Here is a 27,055-nt window from a genome sequence, read left to right on the forward strand (position 1 = left end):
TGCGCTCAGTGGGGCTCTAGCCCATGATCCTGAGATCATGACCTGAGCCGAAATCAAGAGTCAGATGCTTAACTGAGTGCCCCCCCCCCAAACCCTGCACCCTGGCGCCCCGAGCCATGTGTACTTTTAAGTGTGAGGATGCTTTGTTTCCATGGTCTTGTTTTTAAAGAGAGGGAAAAAATGATAAACTTTCATGGAAAAGTACAATAAATGGGATTTGTATTTGTAAGCAGAATTTAAGGTCAGAACAGGGAGACATGAGCACGGTTAAAAGAATTGAACCTTAATGACAAAATATGCTCTTTAATATGTTTTTGTGGTGTTTACAACAGTCATGTGAGCTTTCATAATAGCTGATGAGGTTAGCTGAGTAGGAAGTTGAAGCGCAAATGAATGCCATTAAGGTCACCCCGTGAGGTTGAGTCAGCTAGAGAAAGCACATTTTCTGCTTCTCATTCATTATAGTGCTCCGTATTATCATTCTGTTTATCTGCTTCTTTTTAAACTTGTTGTGGAGGCTGTTTTTGCTAATCACCTCCTTGTCTTAGGAGATTCTTCCATTTTAATATTTTCTCCAAGACCTAAAAAAATGTTATCATTTTTTTTTTTGTGTGCTTGTATCAAATCAAGGTAAGTCTTTGGAACAATCTAAAAATAAACTGTTGAGGTGTTAGGACAAATTTGAGTTTTACTGTTTTGAACTTCAGTGTGTGTATTAGCTGATTTTGGTAGGTGATAACTGTCAGGTGTTCATCTGAGTCTAAATTGATACAGTCACACACACAGCAGTCCTAATGTCTTCCTGGGGTTGTGTGGGAAGAAGACTGGGAATGGTGGGGAAGGAAGCCTTTTCCAGGAACTATGTACATAGTTTCTTAATTTTCTTGGTGGAGGTAACTCTTATACATTTGTGCATTAGCTGTGTTTACAGAATGCTGCCAAAGTCGTATTTGGAATTTTATTTAATTCCTGTGGCAAATCATTACGGTCAGTTTAATGCCACCATTTTATGTTTGAGGAAACTGGGATATTACACCCAGATCAGTATTGCCTTCTTAGTGAGTCTTGACATTGTGGGATATTAAATGGCTTTTATTAGCGAGTTGTTTCCAGCACAGAATCATTGTGAGAAGTTTTAAGTAGAATTAGAACACGATAAAAACAGTATGCTACTTTTAGTTGAAATCCTAGGGTTTTTTTTTTGTTTTGTTTTTGTTTTTGTTTATGTTTAAGATTTTATTAATTTACCATGAGAAACAGAGAGAGGCAGAGACACAGGCAGAGGGAGAAGCAGGCTCCATGCAGGGAGCCTGATGTAGGACCTGATCCTGGGTCGAAGGTTGTGCTAAACCGCTGAGCCCCCTGGGCTGCCCAAAATCCTAGATTTTGAAGATGTATTTCAGCAAGGAACTTTTTTTTTTTTTTAAGATTTTTAAAATTTATTTATTCATAGAGACATACAAAGAGAGGCAGAGACACAGGCAGAGGGAGAAGCAGGCTTCATGCAGGGAGCCTGACGTGGGACTTGATCCCGGGTTTCCAGGATCACACCCGGGGCTGCAGGCCGTGCTAAACTGCTGAGCCACCTGGGCTGCCCAACTTTTTGTTTTTTTTGTTACTTGTATACACACACACATACACCTGATCTTATTTTTGTTTTCCAACTCAAAGTAAGAATAATAGTCCTTGTGACCCATTCTATGTTGCTCTCCTCAACCTTCTTCACTGTTTCTTGCCTCCTTCCAGCTACTTTGCTTTCTCCATCGGTTTCTGTTCTGAATTTTGGCACACGGATGATTTATGTGGAGAAGGTGTGATGAGAAAAGATGAAGGGCTGAAAGGCTGCGTTTATTACAAAAGTGTTTTTACAAAGCAAACATAAAAAATAGAATCACACAGCGAACCCCATATATATATTCATTATTCTGATTCAACAGTTGTCAACCATTGCCACATTTGCTTTGCCTCTCCCATAGGTATAAATCTCAGATCTATTATATCTCTCCTACGTCAGTTTGCACTCCTAAAAAAAAATAGAGACTTTACATAAATGCAATGCCAACATCATACTTAACAGAATTAACACTGACTCTTTGATATTATCAGTTATCTAGTCCATAATCAAATTTCCTGGTTCCTAGAAATGACTTTTTACAGTTGATTTGTTCAAATCCAGATCAAATAAGTTCCACACATTACATTTGGTTAAGGACCAAACTGAAAGCAGATGGTTATTAAGGAGCTGCATGGAGAAGCTCTCATTGACTGACCTTTCCAACAATTTTATTTTTAGCTGCCTCTGACATTCCTTCTTGCTCTTTTATTCTGAACTAATTTCTTCTTTTTCGGGGAGGAGTTGTGGAGGAGCACAACAGATTTTATATATTACAATTGAGAAAGTAAAAGTTTATTTCAGAAATAAGTATTTGATGGGGCACCAGGGTGGCTCAGTCGGTTGAGTGTCTGCCTTCATCTCAGGTCGTGAATCCCAGGGTCCCAGTACAAGTGCCCCACATCGGGCTCCCTGCTCAGTGGAGAGCGGGCTTCTCCCTCTCCTCTGCCTCTCTCCCGGTTCATGCTCCCACTTTTGCTCATTCTCTCTCAAATAAATAAATAAAATCTTAAAAAAAAAATACTAACCTCCATATTTGGCAGACCATATAAGAATGGTCCATAAAGAATCATAACAGTTCCCTTGCAGTATCCTTGTACACGTAACTATATGGAATTGTCCTGAGTCACTAAAAATAATACTAAAATCAGTTTGAGTGTAACGTACTGCTGGGTATCACCAACCTAGTATAATTCTACCTGGATGTTACAACTAAGGGCCTTTCTCGAGTTTTGGAGTGGAAGTGATAGAGCCTGATTGTTGAAATAACTTTTCCTAGTTGTTGTGTACTCTTAATTTAGACCAGATTTACTAGTTGCCAAGGTGAAGCTTGGAAATTTATATTGTTTCTCTAGGACAGTTCAGACTCTGTTAATACAACTCCCTTGACTCATCTGGAGAGAGATACACAAATGGGTTTTGTATTAAAGAAATTTCAGAGTCTTTTGAACAATGCAGAGAAGTTTATCACATTAGTATTTTTGTTTTTAAAAAACAACAGAGTAATGTAAAGATTTTTGTATGAAACTGTCATTCCAGTTTGTTTTTTTTTTATAAAAAGTCTCTTTTTGGTAGTGAGCCAGGCATTATGCACAAAAAAGATGGAGTCCTCTGCCCAGGCTTGCACATAGAGGTTCAGGCTTGGGGGTGTTCAAGGAGAGTCAGCTGGTATTTTAGGCAGTTTCTGGCTGATAGCAGTCAAGCACCTTGAGGAAGGGCCCCCTATTTCTCCTTTTATCAAAGGCTTGTTAGAGGCGGTGGTGGTACAGTGGCCTATGTTTCAGACGCTATTTGGAAATAAAGATTTGTTAAAGTAACCACGTGAAGAACATTTACAGCGATATCTTATTTTACATGATAATGTCTCACAATATAGCACTCACTTTTTTGGCAACTTCTTATAATAGACTACCATATAATTAATTGGTACAGAGTCGACAGCCAAAAGAAGGTGAAAATGGGCCAGTGAAGTAAAAATAGATTAAACAAATCTATGAACTTCATATGATATATATAGTGGAGCCTATTTAATTTTATTTTTCTGTGTATCTCTAGGCCATTTCTCTGTTTTCTAGCCCAGTAATTTTAAAAAGCCAATAATAGGGAGTAGGCTGCTGTAGTTAAGTAGCTAGAAGCAGTAAGTTATCCCTGATAATCAAAACACCAGTGGTGTGGAGATGGGGAATTTAAATTTAGAAAAGAATAGAAACAGGATCCCAAACAAACTCAAGTGACCATAGATTGATTTCAAGTTGGTAAATGAAAAGACATTCCTAGCTCAAAACGTCTGAGGAGATGATTATTTGGCCACAAAATTTAATCAGTGGTATTATTCATAAGAATGACCTGGAGTGAGCAGAAAATGTTTGATAGAATATAGCAAGTCCTCTTTAATGAAAAAGGTTTGTGATATATTTTAAGAAACTTTTGATCAGTGCTAAAATTTCACAAAACGTTGGTACTTAAAGAGCTTTGAGTGCCTGCTATCATTTCTATTTAATAAAATGTGGTGCTTAGATGTCTTTGTTATCTACCAAATTCACCTGTATGGACCACTTCTTTTTCTAATGATGCCAGGTAAATGACATTTCTCTAGTCCAATCTGATTTAGGAATTGTTTCTAAGGGATTGAGGCAAGAAAAATATAAAGATGTTTTCTACAAATGTTTGGGGTGTCTGATGTATAGTAAACCCTTAAATACTTGTCTGGAGAGCTGCTTAATTCTTGCTAAAATAATTAGCCCATCCAATCTAAAATTTTAAGAACTGTGGAATTCATGATTGGAAAAAATCTCTTAAGCTGTAAAAATATGATATTTTATACTTGTTGAATTATAGGCTGAAGACTTTAAGTGACAAGTCAAGAGAAGCTAAAGTAAAAAGCAAACCAAGGTAAGCCTGTGCTAAGATTTAATTTATTGTGACTTAAATTTTATACAGCTTTTGGCTCTAGTTATAAAAGTACGGTTACTTTAGTGGATTTTACATCTGTTGAGTGCATTGACAACAAAACAATCTGATTATTTCTAAATTGTGTAACACTGGAAGATTTTCTGATAAAATTGTGAAATGGCTGAAGACATGGTGAGGTGTAGTTTTTTTCTAGGACAGCCAGTGGTTATTATTTGATCACAGTTAATCATTTTGTATATTAAGCACAAAGTAAAAGTCCTGCATTATTGAGAAGCAGATTAATAATGAAATAGTACTTGGCGAGTGAGCCTGTGGAGCTGTGTTACATGTTTTCTATAAAAACACCAGTGGTCGTTGTACAACTTTTTCTTTTCTTTCTCTTTTTAAAGTAAAGCACGACCAAATTTCACTTTAAGCCTAGAGATTATGAGTTTTTTTTTAAACATATTTTATTTATTTATTCATGACAGACACAGAGAGAGAGAGAGAGAAAGGCAGAGACACAGGTAGAGGGAGAAGCAGGCCTCATGTAGGGAGCCCTATGTGGGACTCGATTCTGGGTCTCTCCAGGATCACACCCCCAGCTGAAGGCGGCGCGGCTGCGCTAAACTGCTGGGCCACCAGGGCTGCCCAGGATTATGAGTTTTTAAAAACAATTCTTATTATCTAGCATTTTATCAAGGTATTCATCGTATTAAGTGCTAAAAATAATCTATAAGGCAGAATGATGGATGACAGTAGTTTGCAGTATTTTCGTTGTGAAATAAGACATTTCTCTAAAAGTTTAGGTAAATTCTCATTAGTAACTTAAAAGAATTCCACATTACAACTGATAGTGTCAAAATTCTCATATGTATTTTTTTTTTTAAGTTGGCCTAAATTGGAAGCAATTTTAATAAAATAAGTTTCTGTTTTTGTTTTTTGGCAGGACTGTTCCATGTTTGCCAAAGTACTCTGCTGGTCTAGAATTACTTAGCAGGTAAATGTTTGCATTTAAATAAAAAATTATACTTCTGACTATTGTCTAAAAATATTTTATACTTTTATAGATAGAAACTTTAAAACAACTAAATTTTACCTAAACATAGTGACTAGAAATGATTAACTTCTTCATTTTCCTGAGGGGTTTTTACATTTCATTGATGAATGCAAAGGCTGTTCATATTCAGACTTTGAGCAGATTGATCACTCTTGTATTTGCTAGTCAATACTTTATTACGTGTATTTATGTTTATGGTTTTTCTGTTGCAAGAAAATTGATTTTGGATTTAAGTCTTTGAATTCTCTTTGATTTTTAATTTTATACTGTTTTTTCTCTACTCCCCTCCTATTGGCATGCAGATCAATATTAAAATACATGATTTTCTTACATATGGCACCAAAAGCATAAGAAACAAAAGAAAAAATAGATAAATTGGACTTTATCAAAATTAAAAACCTCTGTCTTTCATAGAACCCATCAAGAAAGTGAAACAGCAATCCACAGAATAGGAGAAAATATTTGCAAATCATTTACCTGCTGAGGGACTTGAATCTAAAATATATAAAGAACTTCTATAACTCAACAATAGAAAGACAACCCAATGAAGAATAGGCAAAGGATTTGAATAGATATTTCTCTAAAGAAGATATAAATAGCCAATAGTCAGATGAAAAGATGTTCACCATTTGTGGATGCTAATCAAGACCACAATTGAGATACCACTTCACACCCACTAGCATGGCAGTGATCAAAAAGACAGAAATAACAAGCATTGTTGAGGACGGGGAGAAATAGAGCCTTTTGCACACTGCTGGTAGGAATGTAAAATGGTGCAGCTGCTGTGGAAAACAGTTTGATAGTTTCTTAAAAAATTAAACATAGACCATGTGACCTGGCAGTTTCACACCAAGAGTATTGAAAACTTATGTCCACATAGAAACTTATGCACAAATGTGCACAGCAGTTTATCCATAAAGCAGAATTATTCACAATGGCCAAAAAAGCGGAAACAACACAAATATTCATCTACCAATGAGCATATATTTTAGCGGCGGAAAGGAACAGAGTGCTGGGACATACTGTTCTCCATGTAGATGAAACCTAAAAACCAACACAAAGGTTATGTACTACATGATTCCTTTTACGTGAAATGTCCAGAATAGGCAAGTCCCTAGAGACAGATTAGTGGTTGCCAAGGATTGAGAGGGGAATGGGTATGGGTTTCTGTTTGGGGTGATGGAAATGATTTGGAATTAGATAGTAGCGATAGTTGTCCAACTCTGTGAGTGTACTAAAAACTGCTGAATTGTACACTTTAAAAGGGTGTGAATTACCTCAATATAGCTGTTATAAAAATATATAGTTTAAGTATATGTTATATGTGCTTCTGAAGTTAATAATATGTTCATTCTCCTGAGCTGCATTTATGATGACAAAGTCACCTATGCCTACATTTTACTTTTTCTTTTTTAGCTCTTTACTGGATTTCTTTTTATGGTTGCTAAATCTAGAGATATTTTTTCTTGTTTGTAATGGAAAGTACTTAATTTGATACCAATTTCCTGCTTGGTTTTGTTGAGTGAAGAGCATAAGTGAACATGAAAGAAGGTATATAGTAAAAATCGGTGGTGTACTGTTTACATTTTATCTCTTAAATCTAGTGATTTAGTTGAATGAACTTCATTGAAAGATTTATATTAGATGTGTAGACTTTCACGTATGGTAGTTTTTTGAGACAGGATGCCTTGTGGGGCTTGACATGAAAATTTACAACCATAGGAAGATGTCCATAGTATGTCCATTCATTGCCTTGAAAAACTGTTTTTACTTTTTGGAACTAATAGCAAGTGGAGGAAAGACCGTTTTAAATACCAGATCTCTATATTATAATTTTTTTAATTGTTAAAAATTGTGATAAAATACCGATAACATGAAATTTACCATCTTAACCATTTTTAAGTGCAATTTAGTAGTGTTAAATACATTCACGTTGTTATGCATTCAATCTCCAAAACTTTTCATCTTGCAAAAATGAAACTCTGTACCTATTAACAACTTCTTCCCTACCTCTGGTGAACATCATTTCATTTTCTCTTTCTGTGAATTTGATTAGTCTAGGTGCCGCATATAAGTGAACTCAGATAATATTTGTCTTTTTGTGACTGGCTTGTTTCACTTAGCATACTTTTTTAAATTCTAATGTAAACTTTTCTGTCCAAGCATATGTCAGAATTTTCTTTTTAAGGCTGATGAATGTTCCATTATAACTATCTACCACATTTTCCTTATCCTTTCATCTATCAGTGAATGCTTAGGTTGCTTCCACCTTTTGGCTTTTGTGAGTGATGCTACTGTGAACATGAGTGTGCAAATCTCTCTTCAGGACTCTCCTTTCAAATTTTTTGGATATGTACTCAGAATTGCTGGATGATATGATCATTATATTTTTAATTTTTTGAAGAACCCCTGTAGTATTTTACAGAGCAGCCACACCATTTTACATTCCCACCAACAGTGCGTGGCAATTCCCATTTATCCATATCCTCACCAAAAGGATTTTTTTTTAATAGCCATTCTAACTGATTTGAAGTAGTATCTCATTGTGGTTTTGATTTGTATTTCCTTCATTACTGATGGTGGTGAGCATCTTTGCATTTACTTTTATATATCTTTTTTAGAAAGAAGTCCTTTGCCCATTTTTGGATAGGGTAATTTTTTGTTGTTGTTGACTATCCTTTCCCCATTGCATGGTCTTGGCACCCTTGTTGAAAATTATTTGACCATGTATGTGAGTATTTATTCTTGGGCTATTTCATTGGTCCATATATCTGCTTTTATTACAATAGCACACTGTTTTGATTATGATAGCTTTTTAGTAAGTTTTAAAATCAGAAAGTCTGAGTCCTCCAACTTTGTTTTTATCAGGGTGGTTTTGGCTATTCAGGGTCTCTTGAGATTTCCATATGAATTTTAGGATGGATTTTTCTTCTACAAAAAATGCCATTGGAATTTTGCCTAATTGCTCTGGCTAGATCTTCTAGTACTGTGTTGAATAGAATTAGCAAAAGCAGGCATCTTTGTCTTGTTTCTGATTCTTAGAGAAGTATGATGTTGGCTGTGGGTTTTTCATATGTAGTTTTTATTATGTTGACATCATTTCCTTTTTTTAAAAAAAGATTTTATTTATTCATGAGAGAGACACAGAGAGAGAGAGGCAGAGGCATAGGCAGAGGGAGAAGCAGGCTCCAAGCAGGGAGCCTGATGTGGGACTCAATCCCAGGACCTCGGGATCACACCCTGGGCCGAAGGCAGGTGCTAAACCACTGAGCCACCCAGGCATCCCAACATAATTTCCTTTTATTCCTTGTTTTTTGAATTTTTATCATAAGAGTGTGTTGACTTTTGTTATGCTTTTTCAGCATCATTTGAAATTATATATTTTTCCCCTTCATTTTGTTAATGTGGCATATTACATTGATTGGTTTTCATATCTAAAACCAATATTGAATTGTAGGAAAAAAATCCCAATAGGTTATGGTATATAATCCTTTCAATATGCTGCTGAATTCAGTTTGCTAGTATTTTATTGAGGATATTTACATGAGTGTTCATAAAGGATATTGATTTGTAGTTTCTTGTAGTGTCTTTGGCTTATGTATCAGGGCAGTGCTGGCCTAGAATGAATTAGGGAGTATTCCTTCCTCTTCAGTTTTTTGGAAGAGTTTGAGATGGTTGTTGTTGTTGTTGTTGTTGTTGTTGTTTAATGTTTGGCAGAATCCATTAGTGAAGCCATCAGGATCCAGGCTTTTCTTTTGGGGAGGTTTTTTGTTTGTTTTTTTTAAAGATTTTTATTCATTCATGAGAGACACAGGGAGGGGGAGAGAGAGAGAGACAGAGAGAGAGAGAGGGGCAGAGGCAGAGACACAGGCTCCATGAAGGGAGCCTGACATGGGACTCGATCCCGGGTCTCAGGATCACGCCCTGGGCCAAAGGCGGTGCTAAACTGCTGAGCCACCTGGGCTGCCCCAGGGAGGTTTTGAGGGTTTTTTTTTTTTTTTTTAAATGTTTTACCAGTTTTATCGAGATATAATTGAGATATGTCATGGTATAAGTTTAAAATGTACTGTATAGTTGCTTGATTTACATGTGTTGTGAAATTATCACAATAAGCTAAATTAGCATCTATCATCTCCTAGAGATAAAACAGAGCAAAAACAAATATTTCTTCCTGTGATGATAATTCTTAACAGCTTTCATGTATGTCATACAGCAATGTTACTATAGTCATCATGTTGTACAATACATTCCAAGTACTGATCTGGGAGTTTATACCTTTTCACCACCTTCCTCTAGCACCCTCTCCCTCTACTCTTTACCTTTGATGACCACAAATCTGATCTCTTTTTCTGAGTTTGGATATTTTTTTTTTATTCCACATAAAAGTGAGATCACACAGTATTTATCTTTCTCTTTCTGATGTATTTCACCTAGCATAATACCCTTAGAGTCCATCCATATTGTCACAAATGGCAAGATTTCCTCATTATTTATGGTTGAATAATATTCCATTGTGTATGTTATATATCTATACACCATTCATTCATTAGTGGATACCTAGGTGGTTTCCATGTCTTGACTATTGTAAATAATGCTGCTATAAACATCAGGGTGCAGATATCTTTTTGAGTTAGTATTTTTTTTTTCTGTTGAATAAATACCTAGAAGTGGGATTGCTGGATTCTCCACTCTGTTTTCCATAGTGGCTATACCTGTTTATAGTCCCACCAGCAGTGCACTGAGGATTCCTTTTTCTCAACTCACCAGCCTTTGTTATATCTTTTTGATGATTGCCAATCTAACAAGTTGGAGGTGGTCGTTCATTGTAGTTTTGATTTGTATTTCCATGATAATTAGTGATGTTGAGCATTTTTTCATATACCTGTTAGCCATTCATGTATCTTTGGGAAAATATCTAGTGAGGTATCTTTCACATTTTAAAAATTGGATTATTTGGGAGTTTTTTTGGTATTGAGGTATATATGTTCCCTATATATTTTGGATATTAACCTTTTGTCAGATAAGTGGTTTGCAAATATTTTTTCCCATTCTGTAGGCTGTTTGTTCATTTTGCTATTTCTTTTGTGCTACAGAAGCTTTTTAATTTGATGTAGTCCTACTACTTTTTGTTGCTTTTTCTTTAGGTGTCATATCCAAAAAATCATTGCCAAGATCCATGTCATGGAACTTTTTATCTATGTTTTCTTCTAGGAGTTTCATTGTTTCAGGTCTTACATTTAAGTCTTAATCCATTTGGACTTAATTTTTGTGAGAGGTGTAAGAAAGGGGTATAGTTCCATTATTTTGCATGTGAATATCCCTTTTCCCAGGACCTTTTATTGAAGAGATTATCTTTTCCATTGAGTATTCTTGACTCCCTTATCAAATATTAGTTGACCACATATGCTTGGGGTTATTTCTGGACTTTCTGTTCTGTTTCATTGATCTATTTGCTTTTATGCCAGTCCCATACTGTTCTGATTATTGTATCTCTATAGTGTAGCATGAGATCAGGAAATGTGATGCTTCACTCTTTGTTCTTGTTTCTTAGGATTACTTTGGCTATTTGTGGGCTATTTGTGGGTCTCTGGATGGCTATTTATACTTCTGTTAAAAAAAAAAAGCCTCTGGAATCTTGATAGGGATTGTGTTGAATCTATGGATAGTTTTTGGTAGTATTGACATTTTAACAATATTTTTAACAATATTCTTCTAGTCCATGAACGTGGGATACCTTTCCATTTATTTTCGTCTTTGATTTCTTATATCATTGTCTTACAGCTTTCAGAGTAGAGATCTTTCCCCTTCTTGATTAAAGTGATTCCTGACTATCTTACTGTTTTTGATGCTATTGTAAATGGGATCGTTTTGTTTTTTGGATAATTTATTGTTACTTTATAGAAATGTTACTGATTTTTGTATGTTAATTTTGTATCCTGCAACTTTATTGCTTTTGATTAGTTCCAACGTTTTTTTTTGGCAGAGTCTTTAGGATTTTCTATGTATAAAATTATGTCATCTGTAAGTAAAGACAATTCTACTTCTTCCTTTCCATTTCTGATGCCTTTTATTTCATTTTCTTGTCTAATTGTGCTGGCAAGGACTTCTGGTACTATGTTGAATAGGAGTGGTCAGATTGGACACCAGGAAAACTTTCAGCCTTTCCCCATTGAGTATGGTGTTAGCTGTAAGTTTATATAATAAGGCTTTTATTATGCTGAGTTATGTTCCATTTGTACCTAATTTGTTAAGATTTTTTTATCATGAGCAGATGTTGAATTTTGTCAGATGGCTTTTCTGCATCTATGGAGATGATCATATTTTTTTTTGTCTTTCTATTAATGTGGTGTATCACATTGATTTGCAGGTGCTGAACCTGCAAATCCTTTCATCCCAGATATAAAGCCCACTTGATCATGGTGAATCATTCTTTTAATGTGCTGAATTCAACTTGCTAGTATTTTATTGAGAGTTTATGTATCCATATTCATCAGGAATATTGACCTTTAGTTTTCTTTTCTGATACTGTCCTTTTCTGGCTTTGATTTTTAGGGTACTGCTAGCCTCCTAAAATGAGTTTGGGAGTATTCCTTTCCCTTTAATTTTTTGAAAGAGTTTGAGAAGGATTGGTGTTACAATTCTTCTTGAAATGTTTAGTAAAATTCACCAGTGAAGCCATCTCATCCTGGGCTTTCCTTCATTGGGAGATTTTTTTATTATTGATTCAATCTCCTTACTAGTAATTGCTATTCAGATTTTTCTGTTTCTTCCTAATTCCATTTTGGTAGTCTAAATGTTTCTAAGAATTTTTCCATTTCTTCTAGTTGTCCAGTTTGTTGGTGTATAGTTGTTATGGTAGCCTTTTATGGCCTTTTGTATTTTTTTGTGGTGTCAATTATAATGTCTCCTTTTTCATTTACAATTTTCTGATTTGGGTCCTCTTTTTTTCTGTGATTAGTCTAGCTAAAGTTTTGTCAATCATGTTTATCTTCAAAGAATCAGCTCTTAGTTTGGTTAATCTTTTCTGTTGTTTTCCTATTCTCTGTTTCATTTATTTCTTCTCCAATCTTTAGTATTTCCTTTCTTCTGCTAACTTTGACCTCAGGTTTTCTTTTTCTAGTTTTGTAAAGGTTGTTTATTTTGGATCTTTATTCTTAATGTAGGCATTTTTTTGAACTTCCTTTTTAAAACTGTATTCTAAAAGTTTTGGTATGTTGTATTTCCATTTTCATTTGTATCAAGATACATTTTTTTCCTGTTTATTTATTTTTATTTTTATTTTTACTTTTTTAAATTTCCTGTTTAATTTCTTCTTTGATTCACTGATTGTTCAGAAGTGAGATTTCAAAAACTGCTCCGTAACCTACAGACTTCATTCAGATTTCATCAGCTTTCCCACTAATGCCTTTATTTCCTGGGACCAGAATTCAGTGCAAAATCATAGGTTATATTTAGCCACTGTACTGCCTTCATCTCCATTAATCTAGAACAGTTCCTGAGTCTTTGTTTTTCATAACCTCAACACTTTTGAAGAGTACTATTATCTTGCAAAATGCCCCTCAGTTTGGATTTATGTGCTATTTTTTCATGATTAAATTCAAGTCAGTGTTTTTTTCCCCCAAGAATACCAGAAGGGCAATATTGTGTCCTTCTCAGACACATATTTATATGTTTCATTACTGTGGATCACGTGGAGGGAAGTGTCTGCTGCATTTCTACACTGTTATACTGTCTCCCCTTTTAATTTATAGGTATCTTGTGGGAAGATACTTCCAAACTGTGTAATAAATATGCTGTTTCTCTTCATCATTTCTCTCACTAATTTTAGCAACCATTAGAATTCTTGCCTGAAACAATTATTGTTGTGCTTACCAAGTGGTGATTTTTTATGTTTGTCATTTTTTTTTTTTGCAATAATTAATTGGAATTCTACTACAGGAGAATTTCTCCTCTCCCTCCATTTGTTTGTTCAGTTGTTTATTTAAATCGCTGTGAGCTTGTGGATGTTTGTTTTATCCCGAGTTATAACCCTGTCACTACCATTATTTGTTGCTCAGATTGTCCCAGGTTGAGCCACTGGGAACCCCTTCAGGTTTCTTCTGTGTCCTTGCGATGTGTCCCCATTATATTTGAGTTGTCTTTCTCTTAAGGCACCAGAGGATGTTCCAAGTTAATCTTTAGATGGTATTTTTTTTAATGTGTGGTTTGCATTTTGAATTATTTTTGCATATTTTAGGTATGAAGATACATGGGCTGCACTTCACAGAAGAGCCAAGGAATGTGCAAGTGCTGGAGAGGTAAAGAATTAGCTCATCTTAAACTTGTGGGAAGAATATCTTTTTGTGATGTTAAATGTTAGTATTTTGTTTTGTTTAGATTTTTATTTATTTGAGAGAGAGAGAGATGAGCAGGTATTTGAGAGAGAGAGAGATGAGCAGGGGGGAAGGACAGAGGGAGAAGCATACTCCCCGCTGAGCAGGGCATCCAGTGCAAGGCTCCATCCCAGGATCCTGGTATCATGACCTGAGCTGAAGGCAGTGGCTCTACCAATTGAGCCACCCAGGTGCTCCAAATGCTGTTTTGTAAGGAATTACATTTGGGATTACATTAAAATGTTTTAAAGGATATCTGAAATTTAATTTAGTAGTTGATTATAAAACTCCCTAAATTACATTTTGGTAATTTCTCTAAACTAAGCCTAAGTTTAGTTAGGCTAAGAGACTTTGTGACTTTTATTCTCAAGTCATAAGTAAATATTTGGTTCATCTAGGTATAATGTTTTGAATTTGCATCTGTTGCCTAAAGTCATTAATTTGCTTAACAAATAAATGTAAATGTTTCAGATGTCATCATCACCTCTCTTAGAAGAACAAATTATTTTCTAGCACTACATAAAGAGTGCATAATGAATAAAAGTGACCGGTAATTAAAAGTAGTTGGTACATGTACTGAAAGCTTTATTAGCTAAGATCAAATACTCTGTGCTATTGATGTCAATCAAACTTCTTTCTGAAAACATTTCTGTGATTCTGACTTTTAATTAATTTAGACTGACTTTAGTTATCACTTACCTAAATTAGTGAAGCTGTAGCAGTTACACAGAGGAGAGTAGTACATGTGATGAAAGTTAGACATTAGTGTTTCTCTTAGAAGTTACTGAAAAGGGGGAATGTAAGTTTCTGATTGTAAGGCAGATCAGGTACTTTGAAAAGCCTTGTAGCTACAGAACAGTTAAATGCTGGATAGATTTTTTAAAAATTATTTAATGCATTGGGTTCACAAAAACTAAGGGAGACCCTAAAGGGGGGAAAAAAGGAAGAAGGAGAAGGAGAAGGAGAAGAAAAACAAAAAAAAGGAACAGGGAACTGAAATCAGAGTAGCTTAAAAAAAAGAAAAAAGAAAAAAAAAAACAAAACCCATAGAAGCTGGGGTAAAATACTAAAATAAAAGCTTTCAAGATTTATGGAGAAAGGAGACTTTGTGGGGAACTGGATCTGAGACTTCTGCACAGAGCTCTTGGATCTCTGAAGTGGCTGCATCCCTCAGTGAAAGGTTAGAGTAGAAAAGAAAAGCTACCTGTCTGCAAAAGGAGGCGACATGAAAACTTCTCTGCCTTCAGAACAGCTTAGAATAAATGCAGTCCTCTTTCTGGATTTGTTACTATCGCCTTGGCCTCCTTTCAGTGTGGGGCTCCAATTTCTACTTCCTGCACAATCGAGGAACCACTGAAGTAAAAGTGAAAGGATCACGGGTGACTGTTCCTTGACACCCAACAGAAACAAACACAGCTTCTACATGGAGGGAACCGGATAAACCTAGGCCCCTTAGTGTTTCTGCAGACTAAGGATGTGAGATATTGCAGACTATTAAATAGGTATATGAAAAGTTTTTGAAAGCTTTTATAGAGATAAAAGATGGAAAAATGAGTAAGGAATAAGACTTTATCAAACACGACTTTAGAAAGTCACATTAAAAACCCAAAGGGTGTGCTTCAATAGCACTTACATACAAACGAAGAAAGAATATAGTGTTGTAGAAGTCACTTAGAAGGGATCTCTGAGGTAAGAAAGTGGAAAATATGAAAGATGAGTTAGTAGAGAGTATTACAGAAGATCCTGAGGTTGAACCAAATGAAATTACCAGTATTAGACTAATTTTGATCTGGAAAGTTAGAGTTTCATATGGATCAACTTAACTAATAAACATTATGGGGGCACCTGAGTGGCTCAGTTTGTTAAGCATCTGCCTTTGGCGCAGGTCATCATCTTCAGATCCTGGGATCAAGCCTCTGCTGAGCGGGGAGCCTCCTTCTCCCTCTCTCTGATCCTTCTCCCCACTTAGGACTGTCCTTGTGCATGCTCTCTCTGTCTCAAATAAATAAATAAAATCTTTAAAAAAAGAAACATTCTAGAAAATGAGGGAAAGACAATGTAGGAGAAGATACATATGAAAGACAAAAATTATAAGGAAAAAAAACAATAAATCCATAATCAAAATGGGAGAGTTTTAATATATTCCTCTTAATTGAGAGGAAAAAAACAGATAAAATAAGTATGGATATACGAAATTTAAATAATGTGATTAACAAAGTTGATTGGATGGACAAATGCAGACTACTCTCCCGACAAATATTGAAGCATATTTGGAACACATAAACATTGACCATATACTGAGGCATAAAGCAATCCTCACCAAGTTTCATATAAATGAAGTCATACAGAATATTCTCTGATCTCACTGCAAATGAAGCTGTAAGTAAGAGAAAACAATTTTGAAAATTCCATATGTTTGGAAGTAAAAAATATGAGTATTTATGATTCAAAGAAGGAAAAGCATTGAAAATTTAAAATATACATATGAACTGTTGAATTTTCTCAAGTCACTTAGAGGGACTTAGAGGGATGTTTTATAGAGGAAAAAGATGGAGAGTGAGCTAATCTAACAAGTATTTGGAAAGAGAACAGAATAAACCTTAAAGAATGAAAGATGATAAAGATAAGTAAATGAAATAGAATATAAAATTACAGTAGAAGCTAAACAAAGTGAAGTATTCTGGGTTTTTAAAGTTTTATTTATTTTTTAGTAATCTCTATGCCTACCATAGGGCTTGAACTCACACCCCAAGATCAAGAGTTACATGCTCTCCCAACAGCGCCAGCACTTTGGGGGCACTAAAGTGCCCCCAAAGTGAAAAGGTCTTAGAGAAGACTAATACAGTAGCTAAGTCTCTGGTGATATTGATCACGAAACAATTTTAAGAATTGAAGAGAATAAAAAAAGGGAATATAACCAGTTATTGCAGAGATTGAGAAGCTTAAGAGTTTATAAACAATTCTGACAAACTTGAAAAGTTAGATGAAATGCAAAAATCCTAGAAATTTTTCCCAAAATCAATTTTAGAAGCAGTTCTAATCCTAAGTAGTATTAAGGTCATTAAATAAATTGTGTTAGTGATTAAAAATTCTGCTAAGGAAGCAATGACCCGCAGAGTTAGATTACTATTAAACTTCTGGAATCTACCATTTCAGTGTTAGACAAATTCTGGCAGTAAATGAAAAAAGTGGAAACTATGACGAGCTTATTTTATGAGATTAGGGGAGCTTTGATACTGAAACCCAACAAGGGAAGTATGAGAAAGTGACATTGAAGTCTAGTCTCATTCATGAATATAAATATAGAAATTATAAACAAAATAAAATCATCATCTCTCACTTAACTTCAGTTTCTGGAAATCAGATGTACTATGCAAAAACTCGATCAAGGGGCCTGTTTCCCATATTCGAAATTGGAAAAGTTATGTGTTACATGTCAACCCCAAACCTTCAACCAGCTTGCTTAAATATATTTAAAACCAGCAAAATGTTTACACATGGAATATGTGGCCTTATGGCCACAATCGCATTAGAAAACGCAAACTGGCATTATGCAGGTGTTGAGGTTGAGATCTCTCTCCAACAGTTCTCCTGGGGCTGTCTCTAGAGCGTTGCATCTGAGGCTTTCCTCTGATAATGCTGGTGTGGCACATATTTCCTCTGATAATGCTGGCATGGTACTTATTACATAGTAAATAGATGAGGCTACTTGAAGTCAGAGGCTGGGGGAGGTCTGATTACCCCAAGTCCTCTTGAGCCATTCTGAGATGAGCGCGGTACCTCAGATGCACCTGTAACTCGTGAAACTTACACGTGTGCACCAGGAGATTTGTCCCAGAATGTTTGAGCAGGCTTTTTGAAACTTTAGGCAGTCACACAGTCCATCTACAGAATAAATTCATAAAATCAGATACCATACAGCAGTGAAAATTACTGAACTGCATCTATGTGAATCAGCATCGATGAGTCCCACGGTGTTCAGTAAAGACCGTATCCTGTAGAGGAGCTTTCACAAATAATTCTTTTGTTTGTAAGAAGTATTCTATAATATATAGGAGAATTTCCTGTAAGATATGTTGTTGGATTTATGCTACTTGGGGAGCTTAAATTTATTCATAGAGTTATTTTAAGACCCACATCTGATCAGAAGTGCCTCTGTTGCTTTCCAGAAATACAGTACTCAACTTTAAAAATGAAAATTTAGGTATACCTGGGTGGCACAGTTCATTAAGTGTCCGACTCTTGGTTTTGGCTCAGGTTGTGATCTCAGGGTCCTGATGTCCCCCCCTGCCTTGGGCTCCACACACAGCATGAAATCTACTTAAGACTCTCTCCTCCTTCTGCCCCTCTCCCCTGCACACATGTGGTGGCTTGAGCATGCTCATGCACTTGCTTACACTCTCTTTCTCTCACAAATCTTATCTTTTGTTTTTGTTTTTTAATTTAAATTCAATTAACATATAGTGTATTGTTAGTTTTAGAGGTAGAGTGAAGCGATTCATCAGCTGATTCATCAGGTGTATATAACACCCAGTGCTCATTACATCATGTGCCCTCATTGCCCATACCCAATTACCCCATCCCCCCAACACCTCCAGTGACCCTCGGTTTGTTTCCTATGATTAAGAGTCTCTAATGGTTTGTCTCCTTCTCTCTGATTTCTTTGTATTTTTTCCTCCCTTCTCCTCTGCTCCTGTATTTTGTTTCCTAAACTCCACATATGAGTGAAATTGTGTGAAAATTGTCTTTCTCTGATTTATTTCACTTAGTATGATACCCTCTAGTTCTGTCCACCTCGTTGTAAATGGCAAGATTTCTTTTTTTTTTTTGATGGCTGAATAATATTCCATTTGTGTGTGTGTATCACATCTTCTTTTTCCATTCATTTATCAGTGGACATCTGGGCTCTTTCCATAGTTTGGCTATTGTGGACATTGCTGCTATAAACATTGGGGTGCAGGTGCCCCTTTGGATCACTACATTTGTATCTATGGGGTAAATACCTAGTAGTGCAATTACTGGATCATAGGGTAGCTCTATTTTTGAGGAACCCCCATATTGTTTTACAGAGTGACTGTACCAGCTTGCATTCCTACCAACAGTGTAAGAGGGTTCCCCTTTCTCCATATCCTTTCTGATAGCTGTCGTTTCCTGACTTGTTAATTTTAGCCATTCTGACCAGCGTGAGGTGGTATCTCATTATGGTTTTGATTTGATTTCTCTGATACCGAGTGATGAGCATCTTTTCATGTGTCTGTTTGCCATGTGTGGGCCTTTGGAGAAATGTCTGTTTATGTCTTCTGCCCATTTCTTGATTGGATTATTCTTTGGGTGTCGAGTTTGATAAGTTCTTTATAGATTTTGGATACTAGCCCTTTATCTGATATATCATTTACAAATATCTTCTCCTGTTCTGTTGGTTGTCTTTTGGTTTTATCAACTGTTTCCTTTGCTGTGCAGAAACTTTTTATCTTGATGAAGTCCCAGTAATTCATTCTTGCCTTTGTTTTCTTTTTGGAGATGTGTTTGGCAAGAAGTTACTGCAGCCGAGGTCACAGAGGCTGCTGCCTGTGTTCTCCTCTAGGATTTTGATGGATTCCTGTCTCAACGTGTAGGTCTTTCATCCATTTTGAGTTTATCTTTGTGTATGATGTAAGAAAATAGTCCAATTTCATTCTTCTGTATGTGGCTGTCCCATTTTCCCAACACCATTTGTTGAAAAGATTATCTTTTTTTCCATTGGATTTCTTTCCTATTTTGTCGATGATTAGTTGGCATAAGGTTGAGCGTCCATTTCTGGGTTCTGTATTCTGATCCATTGATCTGTGTGTCATCAAGTACCATACTGTCTTAATGATCACCGCTTTATAATAGAGCTTGAAGTCTGGCATTGTGATGCCACCAGCTTTGCTTTTCTTTTTCAGTATTCCTTTGGTTATTTGGGGTCTTTTCTGGTACACATTTTAGGGTTATTTGTTCCAGTTCTGTGAAAAATGTTGATGGTATTTTGATAGGGATTGCATTAAATGTATAGATTGCTCTAGGTAACGTGGACATTTTAGTAATTTGTTCTTCCAATCCATGAATGTGGAACATTTTTTTCATTTTGTGTCTTTCTCAATTTCTTTCATGAGTGTTCTGTAATTTTCAGAGATCCTTTGCCTCTTTGGTTAGGTTTATCCCTAGGTATCTTATGGTTTTTGGTGTAATTGTAAGTGGGTTTGATTCCTTAATTTCTCTTTTTTTCTTTCTCATTGTTAGTATGTAGAAATGCAATTGATTTCACATTCTGCCACTTTGGTGAATTCCTGTATGAGTTTTAGCAATTTGAGGGTGGAATCTTTTGGGTTTTCCACTTAGAATATCATGTCATCTGGGAAGAGTGAGTGTTTGACTACTTTGCTGATTTGGATGCCTTTTATTTCTTTTTGTTGTCTGATTGCTGAGGCTTGGACTTGTAGTACAGTGTCGAACAACAGTGGTGGTGAGAGTGGACATTCCTGTCATGTTCCTGACCTTTGGGGAAAAGCTCTGTTTTTTTCCCTGTTGAAAATGATTATTTGCTGTGGGTTTTTCATATATGGCTTTCATGATATTGAGGTATGTTCCCTCTATCCCTACACTATGGAGAGTTTTAATCAAGAAAGGATGCTATGCTTTGTCCAGTGCTTTTTCTGGATCTATTGAGAGGATCATATGGTTCTTGTCTTTTCTTTTATTAACGTAGTGAATCACATTGGTTGATTTGCGGATGTTGAACCACCCTTGCAACCCAGGGATAAATTCCACTTGGTTGTGGTGAATAATCTTTTTAATATGCTATTGGATTCTATTGACTAGTATCTTTAGAATTTTTGCATCCATATTCACCAAGGATTTTGGTCTGTAATTCTCCTTTTTGGTGGGGAGGTCTTTGCCTGGTTTGGGGATCAAGATAATGCTGGCCTCATAGAAAGAGTTTGGAAGTTTTCCTTCCATTTTTTAAAACAACTTCAGGGGATCCCTGGGTGGCGCAGCGGTTTGGCGCCTGCCTTTGGCCCAGGGCGTGATCCTGGAGACCCGGGATCGAATCCCATATCAGGCTCCCGATGCATGGAGCCTGCTTCTCCCTCTGCCTGTGTCTCTGCCTCTCTCTCTCTCTGTGACTATCATAAGTAAATAAATAAAAATTTAAAAAAAAAAAAAAAAAAAAAGAAAAAGAGTCTCGTGCTCAACCCGCTGAGCTAGCCAGGTGCTTGTAGCGGGTCTTTTAAAAAAAATAAAAATAAAAAAAAAAAAATAATAAAACAACTTCAGAAGAATAGGTATTAATTCTTTTTTAAATGTTTGGTAGAGCTCCTTTGGGAAGCCATCTGCCTGGACTCTTGTTTGTTGGGAGATTTTTGATTACTGTTTCAATTTCCTTGCTGGTTATGGATCTGTTTTTTTCTATTTCTATTTTAGTTTTGGTAGTTTATATATTTCTAGGAATGCATCCATTTCTTCCAGAGTCTCACAAATCTTTAAAAAAATGAAAATTTATTTTAAAGTGTTCTGATGTATTGTTGAGATGTACATAAATATTTAAAATGTATGTCTTTAATATACATAGTGTTAAACCTGTGGTGAATTAATTTTGTCAGACTGTGCTCGTGTGTCTTTGGTGGCCTTAACCAAACAACCTGCCAGGGCAAATATACTTAAGAACCTTTCGTTCTTTTTGACAAATTATTTTATACTCATCTACTTTAAAACTAAGTCTTACTACCTAGTCTTAAAATTCAGATGGTATTTTAGAAAATGAACAATTGTGATCAATAGTAACTTTTAAGCTTTTTCTACAATTTTTTTTAATAAGTTCTTTGATTTTTTTTTTTCTCCTCCCTAGCAACATATAAACAAAGTTAATAATGACTTTAGGGGTTAGACTCTGAAGGCAGGTTTTTTGTTTTGTTTTTAAGATTTTATTTATTCATGAGAGACACAGAGAGAGAGAGGCAGAGACACAGGCAGAGGGAGAAACAGGCTCCATCCCGGGAGCCTGACTGGGATTCGATCCCCGGTTTCCAGGATCATGCCCTGGGCCAAACCCGGCGCTAAACCGCTGAGCCACCCGGGCTGCCCAACTGAGAACAGTTTTTAAAAGGTAGGCTTCCAGTACATTATTTGCTTTAATTACTATTATTGTGAAATATTTGCTTGCCTTCGAATTGAACTCTTAAGATTCATGGGTTAATACTTTGAAGTGTAAACTAGTTAAATGAGACATGCTTCACTGTCTTTCTGTTCCACCATTGCTCTCCTCTGGCTGTGGTAGAAAGTTCACTGAACTGTGTGTTGGAAATCCTAGTTTCTGCACTAGTAATTTGACCTTGGGCATGTACTTTATTTTGTCTGTTATTAGTCATCTCATCTGTAAAATGCCATAACACCACTTACCCTGCTTACCAAATGAAATTGTTTGGACATCGCATGAAGTTATGTACCCTCAAAGCACTGAAGTGTTGAGTTTCATATACAGTAGGGTCCCATTATTAGCTGTCTTATAAGTCATTGGTATCCTCCTTGTGTCTTTATGCCCCTACTTCAGTGTCCACCAGAAGGAATTTTGGTCTGAAGCACTGTGGGTTTGTCTTACTGCTTAAAAATGAAATAATGGTGTTTGACCTGGCTTTATTCAGAATTATTTATTTAGAGGCAGAAAAATTGGCCTTCTTGTGATAGATTGTTTCTTATTAAGTAACGTTTAAATACAGTTTTTTAGAGCGTTTTCTTCTGCTAGCTTTTTATTTCTTCCTTTCATACACCCCTGTAGCACACAGTCCCTAGAACATGATCGAGGGCCTGGGCTCGAGTGTCAAATTCATGGGATCCATCTCAAGTCTGCTGTGACCCTTGGGAAAGCGACATAACTTCATTACACCATAGAGTCTTCATCTGTAGAATAGAAGTGATAAAAGTGCTTAGTTTATAAGGTTGCTCTGTGGCCTAAATGAGATAATATACATAAATTGCTTAGCACAAGGCTTGGCACATAGAAAATGCTCAAAATGTTTTTAGTAGTATTGCCTAATCATTGATAACAATTTCTGAGAATCCATTCAATCTCTCATTCTTTTAAAATGGCATTTTAGTATATTCTTATATTTTTTCTACATATGCTGCTTCTATCCTGTATTGAGAATATAATTTTCAATTTTGTGGAAGTCATGAACTAGATTGTAGTTTTAATATTTATGTTGCACTTTAGTTTTCAGTAAAAAATGGTTAAATCAAAAACTCGATTTTTCAAATTAACCTAATTAATTAGGGTAGTTAAGATTTAACAGACTATAAAAAAACATATACCAGGAAAAATATATTATCCTCAAGTCAGCCCTGTGATATAGGAATTATCTTTTCTAGAGTTTAAAAACAGAAGCTAAGAGAATTTGGGAGACCTGCTGCCAGGATATAAGCACCAAGTGGGCAAGATGTGTTTTGTTTCAGTCACCATTCCATCTCCATAGCATGAACAATGCCTGGCAGACAGGGTGGGGTGGTCAGTAGAAGTTTGTACAGATGAATTTTGTTTCAAGCCTTAGTTTCCTTATTATTCATCACAGCTAGATAAATTAGCATTGCTAAGCATTCTTAAACTACTCCTAGGGATCTTTATAAAACTTGGTTGGCCATAGGCATTTTTAAGCATACAAAATTAATGAGCAGTGCAGCTTGAGTAAAGCTTGGTGTCACCTCTCCAGCTCAGTGGAGACTTGTCCAGGAGAGATGATACGGTCTTCTCTCCAGGGTGGGCTGGGAAGCAGTGGGGACAAGGTAGGGAATCCAGGTGGCTTTTAACCTCTCTATCAGAGCTTAGTTCTTTTGTTTCTGTGTTGGGAATTTCTAGATTGTAAAAATGTAGAAACCAAAGCAGTCTAGTACCACATACAAATCATTTTGCATCTGATTTTTTATATTTTTATTTCTCTAAAGTTGTCACTTTAGTGAGATGCAGTGCAAATTTGTGGTATTCAGGGACCCCTGCGTACCTCAGTTGGTGACACATCTGACTCTTGATTTCAGCTCAGATCAGGATCTCAGGGTCCTGGGATCAAGCCCCGTGTGGGCTCTCTGCACGCAGCAGGGAGTCTGCTTGTCCCTCTGCCTGCCCCCCATTCTTGCATGTACATGTGCATTCTCTCTCACACTCTTCTCTCTCTCTCATAAATGAAATCTTTTAAAAAAAAGTCTTAAAGAATTTGTCATATTCATGTTCTAACTCCTGAAAAATCTTAATCTTGAGATGTGTAAATTGCCTTTTTCTTAACTGCAAACTCTCATTTACAGCTAACATTCAAATGCAGTTTCTTCTGTTATATAATGAACTTTGCAGTCTTTGTATTTACTGTACCACAGTGGTTATCTTTCACAATTCTTGCTTATCTTTGGTGGTGTTTTCAAAAGCTGACCTCTCCATGCTCCTTCTAAATCTTATTCTAAGGCTTTTCCCTCCCACCGTGTTAAGACCCAAACAGAATTGTCTGGGAGAATCTGGTGTCTGTCTTTTTCTTCACAGTCTGCAGTGAAAGAAGTTAGAATTCTTTAAGGCCAGTCCAGTATGCCATAGCCCTGCTATGAGGAGCCCTTTACATCTGAATTCCTTCTTTGTGAACATAAATGCTTTTCTCCTGTTTTCTGGAATCCATCACTTGCTTCAAGTCCTTCCCATACAAGTACTATTTACCTTCCTTTATGCAGTGTGTTCCTGTTTATAAATTGAATCATTTATATTCTAAATGCAGTCAGTAACTTTTCTGTTAAAAAAATTCCTTTTGTAAAGCAAGTAATTACCTGGTAATTGTGGTTTGGGTTGTTTTTGTTTTCTTTTTGGTTGTTCATGTTGGGTTTTTGATGCATTTTTTTCTAGATTTGGGTTTTCAAACACATGGTTTACTTAGAAACAGGGTATACTTAGGAGTGATTTCTAAGGTCATCTCTGAACTTTCTCCTTCCTGGGGTTAAGATGCAGAGACAAGCAGTAATTTGAGGTTTTCTGCACTGACTGTTAAGTTGGTGATTTTCTAAGAAAGAAGACAGTTCCAGTTTTCTTTAGGGGGTCCTGTTGTGGATACTCAGTAGAGGAGTTTAAAAGATAACAGTGAGTAAGTCACATTATGCTGACTGTCCTTTCCTCATGCCTGAAGTCTTTTACTTTACCCTTGCTCCTCTGTGTTGCAGCTGGTGGACAGCGAGGTGGTTATGCTTTCAGCACACTGGGAGAAGAAGAGGACAAGCCTAGTCGAGTTACAGGAGCAGCTCCAGCAGCTTCCAGGCTTATTAGCAGATTTAGAATCCATGACAGCAAATCTGAGTAAGTTTTATTTCTATCTGTACATTACTTTTAGGAATGAGAATAATTTTGGACAGGACTGGATAGAAATTGAAAGCCCTTTAAGAATACACTAAATTCTTGGTTAATATGATTTTTTGGGAAAGAGTGACTTATGGTTAATTTCATGTTCTGATTAATAGAGGATTGGACAGGAAATAGTTTTAAAGTGTAGAAATTATTTCTAAAATATACCACTAACTGTTTCAGCTCAGGAAACATAATTTGTTGATTCTTAGAGTGACTCAGGGTTATGCGTATGACATTAGATCTCATTTTAAAAGTATAAATATATAGGGGCACCTGGGTGGCTAAGTCTGTTAAGCATCCGACTCTTGTTTTCAGCCGAGGTCTTGATCTCAGGGTTGTGAGCCTACTTTAAGAAAAAAAAATAGTACAAATAAATAAAAAGGGGTTATAGTGACTTTGTTCTGGTTGTAGAATGTACTCTGGAAGTTAATTGCTTTAAAAATTAGGTTTGCTTAGAGCTTCATATCTTGAAATTGGGGTTTTTTCCCCTCCTTGAACTCTTGAGAGATGAAACAAATCCAGGTAAATGAGTGCCTGTTTGGCTAAATTTATACCTGTGGAAGTTCATATATATATACACACACATATGTGTGTGTGTGTGTGTGTGTGTGTATATATATATTTTAAGATTTCATTTATTTACTCATGAGAGACAGAGACAGACAGAGAGGCAGAGACACAGGCAGAAGGAGAAGCAGGCTCCATGCAGGGAGCCCGACAAGGGACTTGATCCCGGGTCTCCAGGATCATGCCCTGGACTGAAGGCGGCGCTAAACTGCTGAGCCACCTGCGCTGCCCTATTTTTGTTGTTTAATTGGATTGAATTATGCTGATATTCTTTATTTCTTGGGTTTATAGTCAAAAGATTACCTTTTATGTTTGATAGCACCACGAGAGGACAATATTGTGGCTCACTCTTTTCTAAAATTTTTTTTTTTTTTTTTTTTTTTAATTATGATAGTCACAGAGAGAGAGAGAGGTAGAGACACAGGCAGAGGGAGAAGCAGGCTCCATGCATTGGGAGCCCGATGTGGGATTCGATCCCGGGTCTCCAAGATCGCGCCCTGGGCCAAAGGCAGGCACCAAACCACTGCGCCACCCAGGGATCTCACTCTTTTCTGACTAAACTTAAGATCTTACTTAAGTGTAAGTGGTAAGAAATACATGGGAGATAAACTTGCTGGGCTGGTAACCTGATCCAGTCATATAGGTAAGAAGCTATGGATCCCCTATCATCTATTCTTATTTTTTAATACTACCCTTTTTAAGCAAAACAAAAATGATTTATAAAGCCAGTAATTAGTAAATCATAAAACAGTTTTTTTGTGTGTGGATGAAATGGACCTGAGAGGTATTTGGAATGCTGTTGGTGATAACAGTAGCTAACATTTAAAGCACGTCTTATATGTCAGAGACTGTCAGGTGCTTTACAAACATTATCTTTAATCCTCAAAAATTATCTTTAATCCTTTAATCCTTTAAAAGTAGCTATTATTATCCCATTTTACAGCTAAGGAAAGTAAGGCTTGGAGAGACTATGACTTGCTCAGGGTCACACAGTTAATAAGATGTGGATCCAGGATCCCAGTCTCAGTGGGGGATGAGACAGGATGACAGCTATATGCTCTTTTTAAAAAAAAAAAAAAATTATTTTATTATTTATTTGAAAGAGGGAGCATGCCTGAGCAGGAGGGGTAGAGGCAGATTGATACTCTGTGCTGAGCTGGGAGCCCAGTGTA

The 27,055-nt window shown here is 36.2% G+C and overlaps 1 protein-coding gene across 2 annotated transcripts in view; it reads left to right on the forward strand.

Moving 5' to 3' along the window:
• Positions 1–27,055, forward strand: part of DTNBP1 (dystrobrevin binding protein 1) — a 125,620-nt gene that overhangs the window by 5,829 nt on the left and 92,736 nt on the right. The window contains exons 2-5 of one of the 2 annotated variants that reach the window (XM_072813675.1): positions 4,451–4,504; positions 5,454–5,504; positions 13,801–13,861; positions 25,136–25,268. In XM_072813675.1, the coding sequence (XP_072669776.1) occupies positions 4,451–4,504; positions 5,454–5,504; positions 13,801–13,861; positions 25,136–25,268 (299 nt within the window). The remainder of the gene's footprint in view (positions 1–4,450; positions 4,505–5,453; positions 5,505–13,800; positions 13,862–25,135; positions 25,269–27,055) is intronic. The other variant, XM_072813676.1, reaches the window with a different exon arrangement.

The sequence above is a fragment of the Canis lupus genome, chromosome 37, assembly GCF_048164855.1.
Source record: "Canis lupus baileyi chromosome 37, mCanLup2.hap1, whole genome shotgun sequence".
Lineage (NCBI taxonomy): Eukaryota > Metazoa > Chordata > Mammalia > Carnivora > Canidae > Canis > Canis lupus.